Source organism: Mesoplodon densirostris, chromosome 18 (genome assembly GCF_025265405.1).
Source record: "Mesoplodon densirostris isolate mMesDen1 chromosome 18, mMesDen1 primary haplotype, whole genome shotgun sequence".
NCBI classification, from domain to species: Eukaryota; Metazoa; Chordata; class Mammalia; order Artiodactyla; family Ziphiidae; genus Mesoplodon; species Mesoplodon densirostris.
In genome coordinates this window covers 5369772-5394971 of record NC_082678.1, presented here as the reverse complement: position 1 = coordinate 5394971, position 25200 = coordinate 5369772, and the positions used below count along the sequence as shown (strand labels likewise).

The 25200-nt window shown below is 52.2% G+C and overlaps 1 protein-coding gene and 1 non-coding gene across 4 annotated transcripts; both read left to right on the top strand.

The window, feature by feature from the left end:
* The first annotated feature begins 315 nt into the window (after nt 1-315).
* On the top strand, nt 316-24083 carry MED24 (mediator complex subunit 24). 3 transcript variants are annotated; one of them, XM_060081125.1, is made up of 27 exons: nt 316-373; nt 771-977; nt 1066-1148; nt 9629-9667; nt 10016-10089; nt 10454-10686; nt 10830-10886; nt 12332-12443; nt 12595-12745; nt 13018-13131; nt 13638-13685; nt 14096-14178; nt 14464-14550; nt 14991-15102; nt 15561-15703; nt 16534-16571; nt 17012-17094; nt 17440-17618; nt 17728-17827; nt 18142-18317; nt 20610-20874; nt 21176-21357; nt 21535-21625; nt 21936-22035; nt 22902-22982; nt 23241-23389; nt 23549-24083. In XM_060081125.1, the coding sequence occupies exons 2-27, from the start codon at nt 848-850 to the stop codon at nt 23663-23665; spliced, it is 3027 nt and encodes a 1008-aa protein (XP_059937108.1). In that variant the 5' UTR covers nt 316-373; nt 771-847; the 3' UTR covers nt 23666-24083. The 3 variants fall into 3 exon arrangements, with proteins under 3 accessions (XP_059937108.1, XP_059937107.1, XP_059937106.1); XM_060081124.1 differs by lacking the exon at nt 10830-10886; XM_060081123.1 differs by lacking the exon at nt 10830-10886 and having other exon boundaries at nt 16982-17094.
* LOC132479395 (small nucleolar RNA SNORD124) lies at nt 16830-16933 on the top strand. The gene has a single exon (XR_009530515.1). It is a non-coding gene; the product is annotated as a small nucleolar RNA SNORD124 (small nucleolar RNA).
* Nucleotides 24084-25200: the final 1117 nt, after the last annotated feature.

Genomic DNA, 25200 nt, shown 5'->3' with positions numbered 1-25200 from the left:
TAATGGAAGGGTGTCGGAAAGCGATTTAAATGCTCGGTCGACAGTGACGTCACTGGACGATGCCTGATAGCGGGAGACCTTTCGAGAGCCTTTCTCCCTAAGCCCCCCGAGTCTTTCCGATGCCTCAGCTCCTAGTAGTCTTTCCCTAAAGCAGAGAAACAATGCGAGCTGACCAGCTTCGTCTCTCGTGTTCCTCGCTTAGCGTCCTCGCTAGCGGAGTCCAAGGAACTACAATTCCCAGAAGACATCGTGGCATGAGCGGTCTCTTGCTGCATACCTACTGGTTCATGTTTGTTACTCCCAGCCAATAGAAAATTAGCTCTTTGATAAGTGCCAAAATGGCGGTACCTAGGATCTAGGACTGGATTATCCGGTAGGCTTAAATTTGGGGAGGTGGTGGATGAAAAGGAAAGAGGGAATTATAGTTTTAGGATTGGGGAAGGTGGAGGGAATGTTGGGGGGGGGAATCTGGATTTGGGGTGGTAGTGGCTGAGGGACGCAGCCAGAGCTAAGGGCGTATTTAGGCAACCGGAACTGGCTTAACCCCTTGCTACCCATTTATTCTTCGTGTTAAGCCCCTTTGACACCCTCTTCTTAGGGCTCCAGTTTAGAGAAAGTTGATTCAGGAGGGAAAAACCTGACAGGATCCCTACTTTGCCCCTTTCTCCTTTTTCCCATTCTAGTTCTGCCTCCCTTTAATCTTTCTGTATCTTCTCCATTCCATTTAACTCTGTGCTGCACCCCCCCCCGCCCCCCGTTCTTTTCCTCAGGATCCCCTCGCCCCTTCTCTAGCTCGACTTCACCTCAAGGCTGACCGCCACCGGCCCCGCCTCCTCAGAGTAAAATCATGAAGGTGGTGAACCTGAAGCAAGCCATTTTGCAAGCTTGGAAGGAGCGGTGGAGTGACTACCAGTGGGCGATCAACATGAAGAAATTCTTTCCCAAAGGAGCCACCTGGGACATTCTCAACCTAGCAGGTCTCTAGTGAAGTAGGAAGGAAGGATGGGAGGGCTAAACCCAGAAGTGCTGTAACCACTCAGTCTTCCTTTGTTATTCCCCTTGCAGAAGCACTCCTGGAGCAGGCCATGATTGGACCTTCCCCCAATCCTCTCATCCTGTCCTACCTGAAGTATGCCATTAGTTCCCAGGTAAACTCTTCCACCTCTGCCAGAGAATGAGGGTTTGAAGGTAAAAGACTTGGAATACAGTTGTCAGCTCACACTCTCTAGGTGAATTTGTTTGAACACATCATTTCTCTGAGCCCCAGTTTTCTTGTGAAAATAATAATACTTCATTGGTTATGATGAATATTACATTAACTTAGTCTATCAGTAAATATTCACAGATGCTTGTATGTGCCAGACGGTACCATAGGCTCTGGGGATTTCGCTGTGAACAAGGTCTAATCCAAGCACTCAAGGAATATAGTGGGTAATACAGGCATGTAAATAAGCAGTCAGTCACAGGATGGGACTATGATATAGCCTCGGACAGAGTACTATGGGAGTACATAGGAGGGATACCTAATCCAGTCTGAGCAACTGGGTAGGAAGTGATGTTTAAACCAAGACGTGAGTGTTGAGTGGGAGTTAGCCAGGCAGATTGATGAGCGTGTACAAAGCAGAGAGAAAAGCATGTGCAACGGCTGGGAGACAAACATCACATGATGTTTAGGAACTGAAAATAATGTGGTATGGCTAGAGTAGCAGTTTTGGTCTCAGGACATTTTGTATTCTTAAAAATTGAGTCTCCTACAGAGCTTTTGTTTAGACGTATTAAATCTATTCCTATTTACCACTTTAAAAATGAAAGCTGAGAAATGTAAAAACTATGTATTTAAAAATAATAAAAAGTAAACCCATTATATATTAATATAAGTAAGATTTTAATGAAAAATAACCATATTTTACCAAACAAACAAAAAAAATTAGTGAGGAAAGTGGCATTGTTTTACATTTTTGCAAATCTCTTTAATTTGACTTAATAGAATACAGCTGAATTCTCATAGCTGCTTCTGCATTCAGTTGTTGCAGTAGGCTGTTTCAGCTGAAGTATATGAAGGAAATCTGGCCTCACACATTAGGTATTTAGTTTGAAAAGGGGAGAACATTTTAATAAGCTTTTCAGATAAATGTGGATATTCTTTGACACTTGGCATCAAGTGTCCCCTGCATTGGCAGGTGGATTCTTAACCACTGTGCCACCAGGGAAGCCCTTCATTTCTTTTTTTTTAATTGCTGAGTAGTGACTTCCCTGGTGGTCCAGCAGTAAAGAATCCACCTTACAATGCAGGGGACATGGGTTTGATCCCTGGTCAGGGAACTAAGATCCCACAAGCTGCGGGGCAACTAAGCCCGCATGCCACAACTACTGAGCTCGCATGCCTCAACTAGAGAGCCTGCATGCTGCAAACTACAGAGTCCACGGTCTCTGGAACCCGCATGCCACAACTACAGAGCCCACGCGCCCTGGAGCCTGTGTGCCACAACTAAAGAGAAAACCCACACACCGCAACTAGAGAGAAGCCCGCGCACCCGCAACAGAAGATCCTGCATGCCTCAATAAGGATCCCGTGTGCCGCAACTAAGACCCGACGCAGCCAAAAATAAATATAAATAAATAAATAATAAATCTTAAAAAAAAAAAAAGCTGAGTAGTATTCCTCAGCTGGCTCATGGTTCTTATGCTTCCTTTTTCCTCTTGGCATCAAGTCTGCTTTCTGTGTTGGCACATATTCATCTACCTTGTTCTTTTTTTAAAATAAATTTATCTATTATTTATTAATTTATTTTTGGCTGCGTTGGGTCTTCATTGCTGTGTGCCGGCTTTCTCTAGTTGTGGCTAGTGGGGGCTACTCTTTGTTGCAGTGCACGGGCTTCTCAACTGTGGTGGCTTCTCGTTGTGGAGCATGGGCTCTAGGCTCACGGGCTTCAGTAGTTGTGGTGCGCGGGCTCTAGAGCACAGGCTCAGTAGTTGTGGCACATGGGCTTAGTTGCTCTGTGGCATGTGGAATCTTCCTGGACCAGGGCTCGAACCCATGTCCCCTGCATTGGCAGGTGGATTCTTAACCCCTGTGCCACCAGGGAAGCCCCTACCTTTTTTTTTTTTTTTTTTTTTTTGTGGTACGTGGGCCCCTCCCTGCTGTGGCCCCTCCTGTTGCGGAGCACAGGCTCCGGACGCGCAGGCTCAGCAGCCATGGCTCACGGGCCCAGCCGCTCCGCGGCATGCGGGATCCTCCCAGACCGGGGCACGAATCTGCATCCACTGCATCGGCAGGCAGACTCTCAACCACTGTGCCACCAGGGAAGTCCCTACCTTTTTCTTTTTAACTGCTGCCTAGTGTTCCATATGTAGTGTAATTTAAGTTGTTTTAAATTTTTTACTGTTATAGTCAAGGTTTCACTGAACATTCTTGTACTTGCCTCTGCATATCTGGGACTATTTCCCTAGGATAGATTCCTAGAAATGGAATTGCTGATTTGAAGAGTGCCCACATATTAAATTACAGTAGATCCTGCAGATTGCCCTCAAAAAAAGGATTGTATCAGTTTACACCTGCCCCATAGTTCTTGATAGTATTTCCCCACACCTTTGCCAAGGTTGAATCTTTTAAGATGATTTTCTAGAGAGGCAAAAAATTACAACATGTTATAAGATGTATTTCCATGATTGTGATATTGAGCATATTTTTTCATATGTTTATTGGCTCTCTGTGTATATTGTGTGAATTACTTATGAATATCATTTGCCCATTTTTCTGTCATTAGTTTGTTTTCTTAAATTTTGTAGTAACAGCTTTATTTGAGATATAAATCACATACCATACAGTTTACCCATTTAAGGTGTACAATTCACTGGTTTTTAGTATATTTAGAATTGTGCAACCATCACCACAGTCAATTTAGAACATTTTCATCACTCCAAGAATTCTTACTGATTTTTAAGTCTTTTAGTGTATTCTATCTTGTAATCATTGTCTTTTTTTTATGTTTTAAATTTTCTATCACTTTTTTACTTTATCATTTTATTTTTTTAGCATGCAGAATCTTATTTATTTATTTTGGCTGCACTGTGTGCCTTGCAGGATCATAGTTACCCAACCAGGCATTGAACCCAGGCCCTCGGCAGTGAAAGCATGGAGTCCTAACCACTGGATTACCAGGGAATTCCCCAGAATTTTATTTTATTATTAATTTTTAAAATATTTATTTATTTGGCTGCATCGGGTCTTAGCTGCGGCACACAGGATCTTCGTTGTGGGCGTGGACTTCTCTCTAGTTCAGGCTCACGGGCTCTAGAGCGCATGGCCTTAGTTGCCCCGTGGTATGTGGGATCTTAGTTCCCCGACCAGGGATCGAACCTGCATCCCCTGCATCGGAAGGCGGATTCTTGACCATTGGACCACCAGGGAGGTCCCTCCCCAGAATTTTAAATATGTATTTGTTGTCAGATTTAACCATTTTTTCCTCTATATGGCTTTTCTCTTGCATAAGGGCTTCCCTGCTCCAAGGATCAAAATATAGTCTTTAATTTCTGCCAACACTTCACTTTGTTTAATCCATTTAAAACTTATTCTGGTGTGAGGAAGAGATCCAAATTTATTTATTTTTCCAAATAGATGGACAATTGGCTCAACTGCCTTTATTGAATAGGCCATTCTTTGTCATATCTTAAATTCTCTTACAGACTAGGGTCTATTTCTTGACATTCTAGTATATTTCATTGACATATTTGTCTTTTCTTGTACCAGTACTTTACTGTTTTAATTACTATACCTTTATAGTATGTTTGATATCTTGTTAGGGAAGTGTTCCCTTAGTTGTTTTATTTTTCAAAAATTTCTTGGCTATTTTCAGGCATTTTCTTTTCCAGACAGATTTTAGACTCAACTTAAGTTCCTTAAAAAGGCCTTTTGCATTTTGATTGGGGTTTCCTTGACTTTGTGGATTTGTGGGATTTGTGGATCAATTTTAGAAAGATCACTCTGTTTGCAATTTGAAGAATGAGTTGGAGGGAGGTAAGACAGAAAGCAGGGAGACAGTTTTTCTGTAAAGGACCAGATAGTAAATGCTTTCAGCTTAGCAGACTGTATGGTCTCTGTTAGCAGGCCTATAATGTGTAGGCGATCTAGAAGTAAGTGCACATGGCTGTGTCCTGATGCAGCTTTATTTACAAAAAAGGTGATGAGCCAGATTTAGCTTGTGAGCTGTTGTTTTCCAGCCCCTGATTTCGGCTGTTGCAGTGATTCAGGTAAGAGATGATACTAACATAAACTTGAGAAGCGGCAGCAGAAAAAAAAAGATGAATTCAAGAACAAATTAGGAAGTGGCATGGCGAGGACTTGGTGGTTACCTGGATGAAAGGTGTGAGGGAGAGGGAGAAGTCAAGGCCAGTGTCTAGGTGTCTGGTTTGGACATCTGGATGGCTGATGGGATCGTAAGGAGACGGTGGGAGAAGAGCAGGACTGTTGTTAGCATTGCAGGTGAGGGGTGGAGATGCCTTGTTTGATTCTGGCCTTGTTTCGTGGAAAGCGCCTGTGTGGGCTGTCAAAGAGAAGACACTCAGCAGGCAGTAGAACATCGATGTCTGGGACTCAGGAGGAGAGGTCAGGGCTGGAGCTACGGTTTAGGAGTTGTCAGCCGCAGGTGGTAATTGAAGCTATGGGCACGGATGAGATTTACCCAGAGAGAGCGTGCAGACGGAGCAAAGAAGTGACCCAAGCCATGTTTCTAAGGAACCAGTCACATTTAAGGAACACACATAGGAAAAGAATTCCTCATAGGAGTCTGAAAAGAAGGGGCCAATGAGGAGAGAAGGAAAACAAGGGAGTGTGGTATCAAGAAAAGCCCAGGGGGGACTTCCCTGGCAGTCCAGTGGTTAAGACTCCGTACTTCCAATGCAGGGGCTGGGGGTTCGATCCCTGGTGGGGGAACTAAGATTCAGCATGCCTCAAGGCGTGGCCCAAAAAACGAAAAGCCCAGGGAGGAGAGGACCGAAGGATGAGGAGGTGTTTCCTGGTGTGAGATGCTGCTGAGAGGTCAGCGAGATCAGAACTGAGAAGTGTCCATGGGGTTTAACAAGTTTGTTGATGAGCTTAATGAGAGATTTCATGCGGTGGGAAGGACAGAAGTGATTGGAGTGGGTCGCACTGTGAATGGAAGGTGGGGAGGTGGAGTGCAGAGAACTCCTGTGACGGTGAGGAGAGCGTGGTGGTTAATTGGAAGTATAGGGCCTGCGGGAGTTTCTTTTAAGAAGAGAAGCATCTTGAGATGCATAGACTGGTGGCAAAGGCAGGAGAGAGGAAGAGGCTGAAGTACCAGTGAGTGAGAAATAAATATATTTGCAAGACCTCCCTGACTTGTAACGTGCTGTATGCAAGATTAGTAATGTATTCTTTCCTCCGAGTCAAGACCTCCATGACTTGTAACGTGCTGTATGCAAAAGTAGTAATGTATTCTTCCCTCCGAGTCAAGAGGCTCTTTGGTCCAGTGCTGTGTGTGTAGAGGGCACTTAGGAGTAGTTGAAGGCGTCGAATATGAAGAAGAGAAGGGAGATTAGAGAGCAGCTGCAGGGTCTCTCTGGGCTGGCCAGGTGGGCCCTGGGCTGCGTCAGTGGGCTCCAGCCTCGGGGGCTGGTGGTAGTTTAGAGCTTCTACGTTGATCGATACAGTAGGACTGAGATAAGTTATACGTCCTGCTGTGAAAAAACAGTTCACCATGTGGAAAGTATTTCTGGTCTTTAGAGTAGGGGGCTTTATTGATACTGTTAGCAGAAATTCACTGAACACAATTCTGAATTTGGAGACGATAAATTCATGGTAACTCACAGCATCCCTTAGAACATACAGAATTGGGGCTTCCTCTTGTGGTAGTTTGGGGTCAGTTTCTAGTGGAAACATCCAGCTCCCCCTTCCGGTTGGTATCCAACAAGGTTCAGTTCACTTCCAAGCTCTTGCTATGGGGACATCAGTTATTAATAAACAAACACTCGCCTGGAATGTTATGGTCATCCTGCCAGGCAGGCTCCCAACTTTCTGGTCCCTGTCAGACACCAGCTAGTGCTTCACAGCATGACCCGCTGAGAGTGGCACTAAACACTAATTGTGTATTTAAGTCCTCTGTGTGTTTTGTTCCTCTTTATCCAAGAATACTGGTTAAAAAATGTCTGAACAGAGAGCAGCCTGTTCATGTGAGGGAGAAATTATACATGGAAGGCATTGCCAAGCATGTAAAATTTGCCATACTGAGTCATTGAGGGTGACTTAGCTTTCTTCTTCTTTTTTTAAAATTTATTTATTGTTTTTGGCTGCATTGGGTCTTTGTTGCTGCGTGCGGGCTTTCTCTAGTTGCGGTGAGCGGGGGCTACTCTTCCTTGCGGTGCACGGGCTTCTCATTGCAGTGGCTTCTCCTGCTGCGGAGCACGGGCTCTAGGTGCACAGGCTTCAGTAGTTGCGGCTCGCGGGCTTCAGTAGTTGTGGCTCGCGGGCTCTAGAGCGTAGGCTCAGTTGTTGTGGTGCACGGGCTTAGTTGCTCCACGGCATGTGAGATCTTCCTGGACCAGGGCTCGAACCCGTGTCCCCTGCATTGGCAGGTGGATTCTTAACCACTGCGCCACCAGGGAAGCCCTAGGTTTCTTCTTAAATCTTTGGAAATTTCTTTTCCTCTAGTGAAGACAACCTATGAGGCAGGTGATTATCCTGACAGTTTCTGGCATTGTATTCTGCTTTTTATTTTGGTATATTTTGCCACTGATTTTGAGTATAGAGTTGTAACTATTTTCTATAGTATTATTCATGTTTGATCAGCATGCTATAATTATTTTTTTTAAATATGACAACTTAAAAGCTCTCTGTAAGGTTTGATTTCATTCAGGACAGATTATTTCTTTTGAACTACATCTCCAATCTTATAATGGTGATAATAGGTTCTACTAATAGAAATTTGTGTTTAAGGTAAAATTTTTTCAGAATGCTAGTTACTAGAATTCATCAAACCAAAGCAGTCCTACTATGTGGTAGGCCCCAGACTAGGTTTTAGGGAAACATATAAATTTAACACTATTTCTGTCTCAGGGATCTTGCTGTTTAGATGGCATTTTGCAAAATGTGTTTTGCAGATACTAGTTAAGTGAGATTCCTTGGTCTAATAAATTGGAAAAATATTGCTTGCTTCATCTCCAGTGATCTCAGAGAGTCTCATTGTAAACAAGTATATTATTATGGGTAAGAGCAGTCCTATACTAAAGAAATCTCTTTACTAAAAGAACCCTTAAAAAAAGCTCTTTGTACATGTTTATTTCAGGGTTTCTCAAATTCATATCACACAGAAGCTCTGTGTATGTGTGTGCATGTGTAAAAGTTTTTAACATCTTGAGGACCCTTTGGGACAGCATCCCCCAATGGAACTTTCTATAGTGATAAAAATGTTCTATATCTGTGCTGTCCAATACAGCAGCCACTAGCCCCATGTGGCTGTTGAGCACCTGAAATGTGGTTACTATGACTAAGGAATTGAATTTTTAATGTTATTTAACTTTAGTTTAAACTTAAACAGCCATATGGGGCTAGTGGCTTCCCTGTCGGACAGCGCAGCTTTGGAAGCTACTTTGAAAAATATTGATCAAAAGGTGTGTTTTACTGATTCATTCTACAAACATTAACAAGTTGATGGTGGTCACTGAGTAAAAGCACCCTTGTCTTTTTTTTTTTTTTAACATCTTTATTGGAGTATAATTGCTTTACAACATTGTGTTAGTTTCTGCTGTATAACAAAGTGAATCAGCTATATGTATACATATATCCCCATATCTCCTCCCCCTTGCATCTCCCTCCCACCTTCCCTAAGCACCCTTGTCTTCAAGGAGCTCCTAGTTTGGTGGGGGCAGCAGGTACCCACTGTGTAATGATGGGTCTAAGGGGATTACTTGGAGCACCGAGAAAGGATTTCAGCTTTGGGTGGTGTCCTGGAGGTATCTTAGAGAATGAGTGTGTGTATTGAAATTCCCTTCCTATTTCAAAGTGGAGTTACCACCTATTCATTGCAGGAACAGGTCGTATGTCTCCAGTTCTTGTCCAGATAAAATCACCCTTGGTAGGAGTTGCAGGAGGAGAGTAACATGACCTCACTCATGTCCATTCTTCTGCCCACCAGCAGTCAAACCTTGTACTATACGGTGGACAGTGTGTGGCCCCTTTGAATACCCCCAAATCATCCTCTTTTTTTTTTTTTTTTGGCGGTACGCGTGCCTCTCACCGTTGTGGCCCCTCCCTCTACGGAGCACAGGCTCCGGACGTGCAGGCTCCGCGGCCATGGCTCACGGGCCCAGCCGCTCCGCGGCATGTGGGATCCTCCCGGACCGGGGCACGAACCCGCGTCCCCTGCATCGGCAGGCGGACTCTCAACCACTGCGCCACCAGGGAAGCCCCCAAATCATCATCTTAGTGGGTTTACGCTGGTGCTGTCAATCATAGTTTGATGGAAGCAGGGATGGACACAGTGCCTGGTGTTACGGCCCCTGGGCTTGTGGAAGGCCTCTTGAAGGGGTTGAGATTTTAGGAGCAACTTTAAGTGTCTGTTTTGTTCCTCTCAGACACCAGTTGTCTGAACTTATCTTTCTTCCTTCCCTCCAGATGGTGTCCTACTCCTCCGTCCTCACAGCTATCAGTAAGGTATGACCATAGCCACTCACAGGCTAGATGGGGGATGGAGGGACAGAGATACAGTAGTGACAGATGGGGCCCCACCTCCTTGACTGCTCTGATCGAGTGACCTCTGTGGCTGGGCAGGCAGCACAGCATGCCTCTGGCTGGCACGGCTGCCTTCCATTAGAGGGAGGGGGATCCTAGGAAGTGGGCACTGGCCATCAGGAGCGCATTTCCAATGTTGAAAGGCTGCCGAGTCTGAAACCTGGGGTTGGAGGAAAGATGAGCAGGACTCCTGAATGCGCCAGCTGCCTCATGTTTGAGACTGGGGTGTGCCTGGGACACCCCGTCGCATCGCCACTGTTCTCTCCACAGTTTGATGACTTTTCCCGGGACCTGTGTGTCCAGGCTTTGCTGGATATCATGGACATGTTTTGTGACCGACTGAGGTAATGGCGGGGATGAGGAGCTCACCGCCTTCCAGCATTATCTTAGCGTAAAGGAGAAGCTCCCGGCATACAGGCTCAGGCCACCTCTGTCGGTTCCCACACTTCTTCCCACCTGCTTGTCTGCACCCGCCCATCCGCATCCTTTTCTACTTACTCCCTTAGGACTAAAGTGCCTCTTCTCTATTTGGAGTAGCTCATTTGAAATCTTATCCAGTGAAAGCCAGCAGGGCAGTCTTCCCCAGGACTTTGCAAGCTTCCCAACTTTCTTCCCTAGTAAGGGAGCGCCAGGCACTCTGGGGAACATGGGTGTGGGTCGGATTTCAGCCTTTGGATCAAAGACAGAGTTTGCATCCTTTCCCGGTAGCTGTCACGGCAAAGCGGAGGAGTGCATCGGGCTGTGCCGGGCCCTTCTCAGCGCCCTCCACTGGCTGCTGCGCTGCACCGCAGCCTCTGCAGAGCGGCTCCGGGAGGGGCTGGAGGCCGGCACCCCAGCGGCTGGTGAGAAGCAGCTTGCCATGTGCCTGCAGCGCCTGGAGAAGACCCTCAGCAGCACCAAGAACCGGGCCCTGCTCCACATCGCCAAACTAGAGGAGGCCTGTATGTCCCCTGGTTCCCTGAGCCCCACCCGTCACTGCTCCCATAGCCGGTTCTTTAATTGAGAGGGGAGAGGCAGGATGCCATCCCACTTTTTTCCAGGAGGATCTGAAATCATCCCACTTCCTTTTTTTTCTCCCCATAAGCATTGCATACATCCCAGGGACTTGGGCAGGGTGGCACCCGAGCCAATCAACCAACAGGTATTTACTGAGCATTATTGTATGCCCAGCACTGTGCCAGGTGCTGGGGGTGGGGGCGGGGGGCTACCGAACGGGCATGTGGCAGGGTCCCTGCCCTCAACAAGTGTACATGCTAGTGGGGAGCAAGGCTAGTACATAATATACATGGAAAAAACGAGAGGACAAGACAAGCACACCATCCATTCGCTGTGTTTGTCTCCATGTTACTCATCTGAAAGCAAATAACTTTTGTGTTTGAGTGCTGCCTAAAACATCCCTTTAAATGCAGTGCCTGCCTGCTGCCAGGCCTGTTGAGCTATACACCTCTCGACTCAAGTGCAGATATTAAATGTTGGAACCCTCCAGAGCCCGGGATCAGACAGATCACCTGGTGGGAGGGAGACGGGTATTTCTGGACATGGGGCCTGAAGGCCACGGTCTTGCTGATGAGGCTTGGGACTACCTAAGGATCTCTTGTTCTCCTGTAACGAGAATGCTGGAATGGGTGACACCCAGGTCTTTAGGACCTGGTTGAAGACCTTGTTATAGGATTAGTATATTTATTACTTCTCAGAATATGGTTATGGGCTATGAAAAGTCCAGAAAGATGATCACTGTGTAAAAATGGGCTGTGTTGACAGTTTGTCTATTTTGAGCGCTTGACAAATGTTTATTGGCTGAAACATGAATGAATTTTTAACTTAATTTGATTGGATCTCAGGTCTTATCTTTTTGTGTTTTTTTTCCCCTCTGCTACGTGGAGGTTAATGGGCTAGTTGGTGCCCTTATTCATCACTTGACCCTCTGGAAGTGTAACTAGGATAAGTGATTTAGAAGTGCCCAACTCTGTGGTATAGACCATGAGTTCAGGCATTTAGGAGTAAGAGGTCAGTGGGTTGGACCAGTTGGGTAAGTTGTTAAAGGAGCTGGGTCTTGAACATAGACTCGCAGGACAGTGAGAGTGTGAGGGGAGAAGGTGAGTAGGAGGGGCTTTGCAGAGGGGAGGACAGCGAGAGCAAAGGCCCAGACAGGGAGCGGGTGAGCACAGAAGGCTGTTTAGGAATCCAGCTTGGCTGGGGTGGAGAGCGGTGGCCGCTTGCAAGGCTGGCCCACTCTCGAAATGATCTGTGGTCACCTCCCTGTTCTGGCCACTGGACTGCAAGCCCCCTGGGCCTTTCTCTGTCACTGCCTGTCTTCTGCCGTACCTAGTTTCTGAAGTCAGCTGTGGGCGACCCCTAAGGAATCGGGCTTCTGGGAATCGTCTCTAGCGGCTTCATCAGTGGTGCTCACCCCCCTTCTGGAAACAGTGCATGCTGCCCTCAGGCCCCTAGCCTCCAGGCCATCCTCGGGGGAAGCCTCCCTGCGTGGTTTTTGTGGGCCCAGGGGGCGACAGGTCAAGGCGTTTGGGGCCAGTCTCTCTCTCTCTCTGCTCCCCGTGATTCTCTGCGTTTTCTTTTCTCTGCCAGCCTCCTGGACTGCTATCGAGCATTGTCTCTTGAAGCTTGGGGAGATCCTGGCCAACCTCAGCAACCCGCAGCTCCGGAGCCAGGCTGAGCAGTGTGGCACGCTCATTAGGAGGTACCTGCTCCCAGGGTGATCCGGTGAAGGGAGAGCGGAAAGGCCCGGGTACGGGAGGGAAGACGTGGCCTCGGGCCCTGACCTCTCTGCTCTCACCTCCTCTCTGACTCTCCCTCACCCCCCGCACACTGTCCCCTCTGTGTCCCCTCAGCATCCCCACCATGCTGTCTGTGCACTCTGAGCAGCTGCACAAGACTGGCTTCCCCACAGTCCACGCGGTGGTCCTGCTTGAGGGCACCATGAACCTGACCGGCGAGACACAGCCCCTGGTGGAGCAGCTGATGATGGTGAAACGCATGCAGGTGGGAGGCCAGGGCTGCTTCTCTGTCCCCGGGGCGGCAGGGAGGATTCTTCTGGTCTTTCAAGGGAGAAATAGGGTTTCTCCTAATTCGTGGTGGAACGTGCATGGTTCTGTCAGGTGGAATGGCTCTGCCGTGTCACCTGCTGTCCCTGGTCCTTGCAAAGAGTCGGGGAGGTGCCTGTACTGCCGTCCTGTGACCCACTGACCCCCGGGGCTCAGGAGACGGGAGGGGGGTGGGCGCCCTCTTATGCTCTCCCTTGGGTCTTCCCACAGCATATCCCCACCCCGCTCTTTGTCCTGGAGATCTGGAAAGCCTGCTTCGTGGGCCTCATCGAGTCTCCTGAGGGCACGGGGGAGCTCAAGTGGACAGCTTTCACTTTCCTCAAGGTACCTGGGACGTGGGAGCCACAGAGAGCCAGTCTCAGAATGGTTCTCAGGAAGAGCGGAGACACCCTGGCCCTTTGCCCCGCATTTCTCCCCACTGACTTCATGCCCAGCTTGCCAGGTCCCCCAGCACAAGTTGCCCCGATTTTCCCTGAAGGTCCCAGGCTGTTCAGCCTGCTTGGCAGGCCTCTGCCATGTCTTGGCCCACAGGTGCTGGGAGCTTGGTCATCAGCCATGTTGGCACGGGGCAGCTCCAGGAGCCCACTTTCACTTAGAGCATTTCCTTGTTGAGCCACGGCAGTGAGGGGTTCCTGGGCCCTGCAGGCTGAGGGCAGCGGGCGCATGGGTAGACGTCAGCTTTCTCATTTGGCTCTTTGAGTGCTTTCACTTCCAGGGCAGGAATGTTCCTGTCTCAACCCAGAGCAGGGGGACGGAAGGGATGCCTTTCGTTCTGGGTGAAAGAGAGAAGAAATTGAGCTTCCTGTTTTTCCCCCTGCCTCACCCTCTAGATTCCACAGGTTTTGGTGAAGTTGAAGAAATACTCCCATGGGGACAAGGTAAGTTAAAGAAATGAGATGGGGAGTTGGCATGGGAACAGGTGAATCCTTGTTACAGCTCTGGAGAAACAAGGGCAAGGGAAGGGTCACTTGGCCCTCCCTGGGCGGTAGTGCATTCTTGTGCTGGGGAGGGCTGGAAGGGGGGGTTATCCCCTGAGCATCTGTGGGCATCCACGCACAGAAGGCAGCCAGGCTGCTCCGGAGGCAAGGGTGCCCGAGATGACCAGGGCCGAGATGGCAGGGAGCAGTGATGCCCCATACTGTCCTCGTCCAGTCGCTGGAAGCCAGCAGTGGGCACGGCCGACCTGTAGGCTGTTGTACCCAGCAGGGTGCCTTTGTGAGCCCACATCACGGGCCGTGGGTGGAGCGGAGGACCTGGAAGCCAGATGGCAGTTTCTGTCCCTTCGCAGGACTTTACCGAGGATGTCAATTCTGCTTTTGAGTTCCTGCTGAAGCTCACACCCTTGCTGGACAAAGCTGACCAGCGCTGCAAGTATGAGGTCCCCGGCTCACCTCGCTGAACTGGAAGGAGTTACGGCTCTTCCCCTGCTCCTTGTGCCAGATCAGCACCAGGGGACCGGCTCCTTGTTCCTCCCCTCGGCAGGGGCAGGAGGCTGCGGCCCCGTCGTTGCCGAGTGCCCAAGCCCCTCTGCCTCCCCTCAGGCACTCAAAATGTCCTTCACCCTAAAGGAGGGGGGATGTTGGGCAGGGCCTCACGGCTCCCCCTCAGTAACCCCTGCAGTATGCCTAGGCCCCCCATCATCTTTTTCCCTCACAGCTGTGACTGTACAAATTTCCTACTCCAAGAATGTAGCAAGCAGGGGCTTCTGTCTGAAGCCAGTACGAACAACCTCATGGCCAAGCGGTAAGGATGAGCTCCCGGGCTGGCCCAAGGGCCCCTTGACCACCCGCCTCGTGTTCAGACTGGGCTGCTGGGTGCCTTTTCCCTCCTGTCGAGGGTTTGAGTGTGGGTGACGGGAACCACACCTAGGGTTACCAGGGACAGGAGACACTGATTTCTCCAGACCAGGGTTTTGCACTGTTAGGGCTTTAACTCTCGCCCTCCTTTGTGATCGAAGTAGAAATTGTAAAACTTCCTTCAGTCTTAAATGAACTTTCTAAACAGATGTAATGACTAGAGACGATTTGAAGCAATTGCGATACTGGATGCACTTTCATAAGCATCCCCCGAGCCCCCTGGTGCTTATGTGCTTCGCGCCTTCTCTGTGCCTCTGCTTCTGGGCCTGGACTAAGGAGTGTGTCAGGAATTCATCTCTGTTCCCTTACCTTCTCTTGTGGACACAGCAAAGCAGACCGGGAGCACGCACCCCAGCTGAAATCAGATGAAAATGCCAACATCCAGCCCAACCCCGGGCTGATCCTCCGCGCGGAGCCCACCGTCACCAACATCCTCAAAGTGAGTGTGCTGTTCCCTTGCCACCAGGGGCACACCTTCCCTCTTTCCAGTTTCCCTCTTCTTCCAGATAAGTAAATAGGCCACGGACCTCTCTCTCTTCTGGTTACTTTGGAAATAGAGAAAGGGGGAAGGTGAGGGAAGCGCCCCTGGAAACAAGAGTTTGTTGCGCTTCACTGGTCAGCCAGGCGCTGTGGTGGGTGTGGAAACAGCACTGAATCGCACAGCAGAGACCTCGCCCATCCTGACTCCAGCACCATCGTCCCAGTTTAGTCGAGAGGAATGGATCGGAGAGCAGAGAATTTAAGGAACGGATTTCCAGATTGGAGTCAGATGTCGATTAAATGGCAGGTCCTGGTATCCCGTTTAATGGAGACATGCAGAGAGAGAAACTGTGGCTAGGCTGTATCTGGGGCGGTCTTCAGTGTTCTTCAGGACTTGATTTCCTGTCTTGTCCCCAGACAATGGATGCAGACCACTCCAAGTCCCCGGAGGGGCTGCTAGGAGTCCTGGGCCACATGCTGTCTGGGAAGAGCCTGGACTTGCTGCTGGCTGCTGCTGCGGCCACTGGGAAGCTTAAGTCCTTTGCCCGGAAATTCATCAAGTAAGGAAGCCTGAGCCCCGGACCAGGGTCTGGGAGGCATGTGTGAAGGAGGAGGTGGGGACGTCCCTGGTGGCCCAGTGGCTAAGACTCTGTGCTCCCAATGCAGGGGGCCCAGGTTCGATCCCTTGTCAGGGAACTAGATCCCACATGCCGCAACTAAGAGTTCACATGCCACAACTAAGAGTTCACATGCTGCAACTAAGAGTTCACATGCCACAACTAAGAGTTCACATGCCACAACTGAAAGATCCCGCATGCTGCAGTGAAGATCCCGTGTGCTGCGACTAAGACCCGGCACAGCCAAATATAAATAAATAAATATTAAAAAGAAAGAAAGCGAAAAACAAAGGAAGAGGTGGCAGAATAAGGGTGAGGCACTGGGGTCTGAGTCTCCCCAGAGATGCCAAGGCAGAGCATCCCAGCTGGAGACCTGAGGGAAGGGCCCATTCTCTGGACAGGAAGTACTGTTTTCTCTTCAGCTGAGGATGGAGTGGAGGTGTTTGGCCAGGTGACGAGGTGTTGAACAGCAGATGTGAAGGGATTGTGTTCATACCCACTTACTAATAAGGGACTCAAATTCTGCTGACTTTTTGGATTGACCTGGAATTTGATGTATAGAATGTTGTTCCATTCAGCGAGCCATTCTCTAGGCCTTGGAAATCTTTTAAAAATAGAAAGAGTTCTTGTTTCTGTAACAATGGTGTTCCTTTTAAGTTGAACCCATAATTCAGACGCTAGTGACCGCCTCTCTGAGTGGGCGGAGCCCCTGACCCCAGCCGCTGCCCAGCCCTTGCCCTGGTTGATGCGACCTGTCTCCATTCCTTCTGCAGTTTGAACGAATTCACGACACACCGCAGTGAAGAAAGCAGTAAGTCAGCTCCACACACCCCCAGACCCAGTGGTGCTGAAGGAGGGGTGTGGAGGCAGAGAACAGGGGAGGGAAGGGGACGCTTTTGCTCATCCTGGGGAGGCTGTGTTCTCCCCCAGGGGTGACTGACTGAAGCTTTTGGGGAGCCTTGAAAGAAGGTCATGCTGGAAAAAGCATTCTTCCCAAACCACCCTTTGTCTCTCTCCATCCCGCATTACGATTTGGTCAGGTGTTGGGGGAAAGGAGGGTTCAGGAGTCTGGTTCCAAGGAAGGGATGATGTTCCAACTGAGACTCAAGAAAAGGATTCTGAGCCTCAGAGCTTTGAAGGAGCCCCTCGGTCCCTGACCTTCCTTGAGGCAGATCCTGAGCCCCTCCCGACCCAGACAAGGCCTTTGGGCCCCTGCCCTAGGCTGGGGGTCAGCCTTTTCATCCTTCACAGCCAAGGCGGCCTCAGTTCGAGCCTTGCTCTTTGACATCTCCTTTCTCATGCTGTGCCACGTGGCCCAGACCTATGGCTCAGAGGTGAGTGACGGGGAGCAGTCACGATTGGGGCACCTGGGACAAAGGGGAAGGTAACAACCAATAACTCTCCCTGCCTCACACCCCCCCTACCCCACCCCCGTCAATGTCCCAAGCCAGTTAGTTCTCCTGGCTGCAGAAATCAGATGCCCCCGCCCCAAGTCAATAGATGCCCCCTTGTCATGTCCTGAATCCCTCAGTTCCACACCCACCACTAGGTGGCAGCAGAGCCCCTGTCTTTCTCCCTCAGACCAATTTGTCCCCAGTTCTTCAGGCTGGGAGCGGGGGAGCCACTGGGCAGGACACGAGGTGCAGCGTGCTGCACCTCCCCACGCCCTCCTTTCTCAGGTGATCCTGTCCGAGTCAAACACGGGAGGAGAGGTGTTCTTCTTTGAGACCTGGATGCAGACCTGCATGCCCGAGGAGGGAAAAATCCTGAACCCTGACCACCCCTGCTTCCGGCCCGACTCCACCAAAGTGGAGTCCCTGGTGGCTCTGCTCAACAACTCCTCGGAGATAAAGCTGGTGTCAGTGGCCTGGGCGCCCACTCCCAAGGGTGGTGGTGCGGGTAGGGCCCAGACCCTCTCCCTCAGCCCGTCCCACGCCCCCCAGTGGTGACTTTTCTCCCATTTGTAGGCAGATGAAGTGGCATGAGGCCTGTCTCAACATTTCGGCGGCCATCTTGGAAATCCTCAATGCCTGGGAGAATGGGGTGCTGGCCTTTGAGTCCATCCAGGTAGCCCCACCATTCCAGCAGCCTTCTCTCTTCCCTGAGACACAGAGGCAGTCTTTGGTAGCTTGTTAGATTTCATAAGAACGAAAAGGCCCTTAATCCAGGAGCCTGCGTGTGGCTCTTGATCTTTCTTGTAGTCATAGTCTTAGCTGCTCCCTCCCCGGCAGGGAACTTGGGGAAAATCAGACTTGTGGTGAAAAGAGGCGTGGAACATGGCCCTGGATCCCACTGCCGCGCTGAGCTGCCCACGGAGGCTGGGGCAAGTGGTGGCCAGGGAAGGGGAGAGGGTGACCCCATCACCCTCCCCACCCCCCCAGAAAATCACCGATAACATCAAGGGGAAGGTGTGCAGCCTGGCAGTGTGTGCTGTGGCCTGGCTTGTGGCCCACGTGCGGATGCTGGGGCTGGACGAACGTGAGAAGTCGCTGCAGATGATCCGCCAGCTGGCAGGGCCGCTGTACAGCGAGAACACCTTGCAGTTCTACAACGAGAGGTCAGCGGCCCATCCCCTCCCTTCTGGAACTCTGCAGGTCTGTCCTGAGAAGCCAGCGCCTCCAGGAACCGCTCTCTTCCTCTTCTCTTACCTTCCCGAACATGCCACTCACCTGCTCGCTCTCTTCCTCACTCACTCACGCTCTCAATCACGTCTTCACTCACTGACTCAGCAACGCTTAGTGTGTGTCTCTGTGCCGGGAGTGTTATTATCCAGCACCCGCTGTGTGTGCGACAGAGCTACAGACCCCACGTGGCGTTGATTCCTGCCCTCAAGGAGCTCGAGTCCTGGGCAGCTGGCTTGCCAGAACGGAATGGTTATCTTAGCTCTGTCATTCTTAAGGAACTGTGAGCCCATCTGTAGATTTTACAGGCCTTGGGCCTGCCCACCCCCTCCCTACCCTGCCCCTTCAGGCCCAGCTATCTTCTGTGCCATTTTCCTGCCTGGGCTTTTCAGGGACTTGGAGGACCTCCCTAGCGACTTCAGCTGTGTTGAGTTCAGTGGTGTTGGTTCATTTGCCCATCCCATAAGCTTTTTAAAAAAATACGGGGGGCTTCCCTGGTGGCGCAGTGGTTGAGAGTCCTCCTGCCGATGCAGGGGACGCGGGTTCGTGCCCCGGTCCGGGAAGATCCCGCGTGCCGCGGAGCGGCTGGGCCCGTGAGCCGTGGCCGCTGAGCCTGCACGTCCGGAGCCTGTGCTCCGCAACGGGAGAGGCCACAACAGTGAGAGGCCCGTGTACCGTAGGGAAAAGAAAAAGAAAAAAAGAAGTTAAAAATACATAACATAAAGTTTACCACCTTAACCAGTTTTTTTTTTTTTTTTTTTGCGGTACGTGGGCCTCTCACTGTTGTGGCCTCTCCCGTTGTGGAGCACAGGCTCCGGACGCGCAGGCTCAGCGGCCACGGCTCACGGGCCCAGCCGCTCCGCGGCACGTGGGATCTTCCCGGACCGGGGCACGAACCCGTGTCCCCTGTATCGGCAGGCAGACTCTCAACCACTGCGCCACCAGGGAAGCCCCACCTTAACCATTTTTAAGGGTACAGTTCAGTAGTGTGTTAAGTATATTCACACTGTTGTGAAACAGATATGCAGAACTTTTTCATCTTGTAAATCTGAACCTGGACCCGTTAAACAGCACCCCTTCCTGTCCTTCCCCCAGCCCCTGGCAACCACCATCCTACTTTCTGTTTCTATGAATTTGACTTCTTTAGGTACCCATGTAAGTGGAGTCATGTAGTGTTTGTCTTTTTGTGGCGGGCATATCTCACTTTGTGTAATGTCCCCAAGGTTCAACCATGTCATTGCATGTGTCAGAATTTCCTTCCTTTTTAAGGCTGGATCGTATGTATATACTACATTTTGCTTATCTTTCCCTTGGTTGATGGACACGTGGGTTTCCTTCACTTCTTGGCTTTTGTGAATAGTGCTGCTATGAACGTGGGCATGCACCAAGCGAAGAGTTATGAGTGATGACCCACAAGGTAGCCCTCAGGATGTCTTTTAAGAGAAGTGGCAACACTGAGCTGAAATGAGGTTGGGAGCATCGGTAAAATCCCATCTCCTCTGTTCCTCCCCTCCCTCATCACCCTCCCCCAAAAGTCATGGACTGTTTTCTGTGACATAATCCATGCTAAGCACCCTGACTCCTATCTGGGAAATCTGTGGCTCCATCAGGCAGGTGGAAATAGTGGCCGTGAAAGTCATAGTGACTTTCCCAGAGCCCCCCAGTGTTCCCCGAACGGTTAGCGCTCAGGCCCAGGCCTGCATTCACTGTCAAAGACTCTTCATGAGGAAATTGCTGGATGTACACTTATATTTGCCCAGCTACCAACGGCCGGGAAAAGTCTTGTGGGGCAGCCCTTGGGCCCCTGTCCTGGAAGTAACAGTTACTTTGGGAGGAGGCCAAGGCTGGGTGGGGAACCCCCGCAAGCACTCAGCCTAGACGGAAGTGATTGTATTTATTTATGCCAGAGGATTGTCAGGGCCCAGGCCTGGGGGATGGAGGAAGTTGGAGAGAGAGTGAGAGAAAGTATGAATGAATATATTGCTAGAATGACCTGGGGGAGGCAAGTGCCCCCGCCCCCCGTAGGCTGGTGCCGGAGCAGGACTCGTGGGGTCAGGTCTCCTAGGGGTTTGCAACTTCCCCTTGTCTCCTCCCTCAGCATAGAATGGGGCTAATTCCGTAACCGGAGTCCTGGGAAGAGTTGGGCCTGCCTGTTCCTGCCCCCACCCCAGCTATTGAACCTGCTGCTGCCTGACCCACAGGCCCTCCCGCTTCCCTCCCCCCATCAGGGTGGTGATCATGAGCTCCATCCTGGAGCATATGTGTGCGGACGTGCTGCAGCAGACGGCCACACAGATCAAGTTCCCATCCACGGGCATGGACACCATGCCCTACTGGAACCTGCTGCCCCCCAAGCGACCCATCAAGGAGGTGTTGACGGACATATTTGCTAAGGTGCTGGAGAAGGGATGGGTGGACAGTCGCTCCATCCACATCTTTGACACCCTGCTGCACATGGGAGGCGTCTACTGGTTCTGCAACAACCTGATTAAGGTACTGGGGTCTGGGGTCGGGGGTGGGTGTGGGCTGGGGGGAACAGGCGTCCTCAGACCACCGGAGACAGCTGAGAAAACGCCTGACAGCACCAAGCGTGGTCTGGTCCTCTGGCTTCCCAACCCCCAGCCCAGTCGGCTGGGCTTCTCTGCGAGGCCCACTGAACGCAGAGAAGATTCCTTGGACTCCAGAGGCCGGTCCTCGCCTCGGGAGCTCCTGGGGTCTGAAGGGAGTTGCAGGACGTCATTGCCCACGTTGAGGGCCCTCAGCTCCTCGGTCCTCCTCTGCCCCGTCCTTCCAGGAGCTGTTGAAGGAGACGCGGAAGGAGCACACGCTGCGGGCGGTGGAGCTGCTGTACTCCATCTTCTGTCTGGACATGCAGCAAGTGACCCTGGTCCTGCTGGGCCACATCCTGCCTGGCCTGCTCACCGACTCCTCCAAGTGGCACAGCCTCATGGACCCCCCTGGCACTGCTCTCGCCAAGTAGGATTTTGTGGAGAGCCTTAAGTCCCCCCAGCCCGGAGTGGTGCACCCTGCCTGGGCCACCCAGGAAGCTGGGCTGTGGGGAAGCCCTGTCGGGTGGGGCCTGATCAGCATGGGCACAGAAACCGCGTTGGGGCCTCTTTGATTTTACCCCCTTTTCCTGGACCCCTTTGCCAGGCTGGCCGTCTGGTGTGCCCTGAGTTCCTACTCTTCCCACAAGGGGCAGGCGTCCTCCCGCCAAAAGAAGAGACAGCGCGAAGACATCGAGGTAGGATAGGGGCCCCTTCCCCCGTTCATTGCCCTTGTGCTTGTTCAGCAGATGTTCACTGAGCCTCTTCTGGTAAGAGGCGCCTTCCCGGGCACAGGCAGCCAGGCATGGTCCCTGCCTCTGGGCCACTGTGTCAGGGGTGACTGTGTGGGAGGGTCTCTCCCTAGGGTAGTGGGAGGGGCGAGGAGAGGGAAGCTGACCCCCTGGAGATGCTGCCTGCGGCCCATGGGGGCTTGACTCCGAACTGAGCTGCAGGCCTGGAAGATCAGGGGATGCAGCTGTGGGTAACAGTGGCTCTCCTGCCCCCCAGGATTACATCAGCCTCTTCCCCTTGGATGACATGCAGCCCTCGAAGCTGATGCGACTGCTGAGCTCCAACGAGGAAGATGCAAATATCCTTTCGAGTCCCAGTGAGTGTGTGGACAGGGGCCGGGCGGGCTGTCTCCTCTCCCGGGAACTCACTCCTTCTGAGAGCTGCTCTGCATCTCGCTGGCTGGTCAGAGAGGCTGTGGGAGGAGTCTGCCCCAGTCTGTCCCCTGCAGCTGCTCTGTTTCCTATCCTCGAGCGACCAAAGGTTGCTGTGGATCACTCCCTCAGGGCTGAGGCTCTTCTGCCCAGATCCCGTCCCAGCCCGGGGTGCCTAGTTGACCCTTCCCCACTCCTCATGGCAGTGAGTTCACTGCCTTGGGCACAGTCTGTGCCACCGACTCACGGCTCTGACCTTCCTTCCCCTAGCGCAGACCCCGAGACCTGGAGCAGGCCTGGGCTGGTACTTGGGACTGCTCCCCACTCCTCCTGCCTGGAGGGCACCCCAACCCCACCTGCTTCCCTAGATGGCATCGTCTCTGCCTGCTAGGGGCTCTCACGTGGCATTTAATTTTTCCTGTTTCCAGAGATTTCTCCTGAGCCTAGAAGTTTCCCTGAGGTCTTTTAGGGACTAGGGGGCCAATGGTGCACTTGAACAGAGGAGAGATGCTATGACCTTTGGCTAGTTACTTAGCAAATCTTAGTCTCAGCTTCCTGGTCTGTAACATGGAGACGTGAGGATTAGCGGTTTCAGCCACAGGCAGCCCTCAGATTGGCACCTGGCGGTGCTGACCGGATGGTAGTTCTTCTCTCTTACCTGCTTGTGGGGAGGCCTGTATTTGGGATCCGTGTGACTGGACCCAAGCATCTTCCCCGGCCGGGCCCTCCACCCCCGACAGTGAGGGCTCCCGTGGGCGGCACTTCGGAACGCAGGAGGCCGTTTGCTCAGTGCCCCTCGCTTGCCCCACAGCGGACCGGTCCATGAGCAGCAACCTGTCAGCCTCCCAGCTACACACGGTTAACATGAGAGACCCGCTGAACCGAGTCCTGGGTGAGGCCTCCCAGCCCCGCTCCCCACCCTCCTCCCCTCTGCCCTCCGTCCCCCCTGATTGCCGGCTCTCCTGTCTCCCCCAGGCCCCCGTCTCGTCCCTCTCTGGCTCGCCCCCAGCTTTCCTTTGTACCTTCTCTTTTTGACGTCCCCATGTGGGGGGAACACCCTTAGCACTTCTTTCTTCTCCCAGAATCTGACCTCTTCCCAAACCCTTCTCATGGAGCTCTTCTCCTTCCCCCCGCCGCCCTTTCCTCACAGCCAACCTGTTCCTGCTCATCTCCTCCATCCTGGGCTCTCGGACCGCCGGCCCCCACACGCACTTTGCGCAGTGGTTCATGGAGGGCTGCGTGGACTGCCTGGAACAGGGCGGCCGAGGCAGCATCCTGCAGTTCATGCCCTTTACCACCGTGAGTACCGCGCCCCGGGCCCTGGCCCACCCTCCGGCTCAGAGCGGGGCAGCACGTTGCAGGAGAGCCTGGGGTCCGGCGGCCAGGAGGGAGGGCTCCTTCCTCCTGGACGTCACACCCACCATTACCTTGCTGAGCAGCTGTCTGTCTGTCTGACAGGTATCGGAACTGGTGAAGGTGTCAGCCATGTCCAGCCCCAAGGTGGTTCTGGCCATCACGGACCTCAGCCTGCCCCTGGGCCGCCAGGTGGCCGCCAAAGCCATTGCCGCCCTCTGAGGGGCTTGGAGTGACCGCAGGGGCTGGCAGGGAGGGTCCCAGCCCCGGGCGCCTCAGAAAAGGACGTGTGCAAAGATGAGACATCATTGCTCATATCCACATGATGTAACCGCCCTCGGTCGGTTTCCAGATCTTTCCCCTGTTCCTGACTTCTGACCTCTAAGACGGCTCCCAGTTTCTTTCATAATTTCCCTTTCCCACTGCCAGCACCTGATGCGTGTGAGCAGCCTGGTGCCTTGACTCCGGGCGGTCTCACTGCAGCCCTCCCGCCCGACCCCTGTGCGCGCCTCCCCAGGAGTGGATTTACCTCCGGGGAACTTTACAGGTGCAGGGTATGTGTGTATATGTGTGTAGATGTATATTATCTCTTCTTACACGGGTGTGTTCACCTCGGCTGGCTTGTAAATAAAGACCTCATGGATCCCTCGGTGCCTGTGTCCGAGGGGGTGGGGAACGCTGGCTCCGCCTTGGACCCGTGCAGTCCCTCCCTGGTGGAGGAAGCAGGAGGGTGCGCAGAGGAGGGCTGGGCTCAGGGTCCCCCGCTCGGTAGGGGCGGGGCCGGGCGGTGGGCGCAGCTTCCCTTCCTCATACCCGCCTGCCGCTTCCCCCCACCTCGCAAAGTCAGACTTACTCTGAAAAGGGAGAGGTTTTGGCTAAAGGCCCCGCTGGTGCTGGGGTAGGGTGTCCTGTTCTGATGTTCCCCAGCCCGGCCAAGCCCCACCCAGAGTCTGACTGGCCCGGAGTTGGATCTTTCCTCTCCAGAAGAGGACGACTGGGGGTATGAGGGGTGAGGGGCTGAGGGGCTGAGGGATGAGGGGGGGGGGACAAAGGCAGGAACTCTGTTTAACCCTTCTTTGCCTGCTCGTCTCCAAGCCCCGTTTCTTCAGGACCCACTGGAGAGGGGGGCCCCTGAGCCGTGCAGCTGGGGGTCCTAGCCCCACTCAGCATGACCCTCCTTCTAAGGAATCAGATGGGGAAGGGAAGTGGGAAGTGACTCAGGAGTTGAGGATGGGAAAGTCTTGGGAGGGGACCTGGGGACTGGTGGGCCGTCTGGATGTCCTTGGTCTGGTGGTGGCAGCCTGGAAGCATACGTGCGTCTTCAGCTGAGAGCACAGAGAGGTTTGTCTTGAACCTGTGCTGTGAAGCGGCCCCTCCGGTCTCCCCAGGCGTGAGCTCAGGCCTCTTCAGCCCATGAGGCCCGAGACAGGTAGGAAGGCTGCGGGCTCCCCGCCAGATCAGAGGCAGCGCTTGACGAGGGACAGAAGTGCAGAGCCTGGAATGTGGGGTCCAAGCCAAGCTGTCACCTTGACCTCAGCTTCCTAATCTGTAAAAGGCCCTTCATAATTCTATCTTTGTGGGCAGCTGTGAGCATGGATGGGTGAAGGTTATGGAAGATGGTGAACTGCAGCCCTCACTTCGGGCCTGTGTCCATCTGTGTCTGGAATGTTGAGCCCCCCAGTCCCCCTCTCCCAACCCTACACTCTCCTCTCCCAGTACGGGTGACCCATCTACCTTCCGTCCTCCCTGCTAGGCCA

What these genes read in the sequence shown, in the direction of transcription:
- MED24 (XM_060081125.1), top strand. Translation starts at nt 848, where the DNA reads ATGAAGGTGGTGAACCTGAAGCAAGCCATTTTGCAAGCTTGGAAGGAG. An exon ending in TCCTCGGAGATAAAGCTGGT is followed by an intron (nt 17,619 to 17,727) that starts GTCAGTGGCCTG and finishes TCCCATTTGTAG; the next exon opens with GCAGATGAAGTGGCATGAGG. An exon ending in AGTTCATGCCCTTTACCACC is followed by an intron (nt 23,390 to 23,548) that starts GTGAGTACCGCG and finishes TCTGTCTGACAG; the next exon opens with GTATCGGAACTGGTGAAGGT.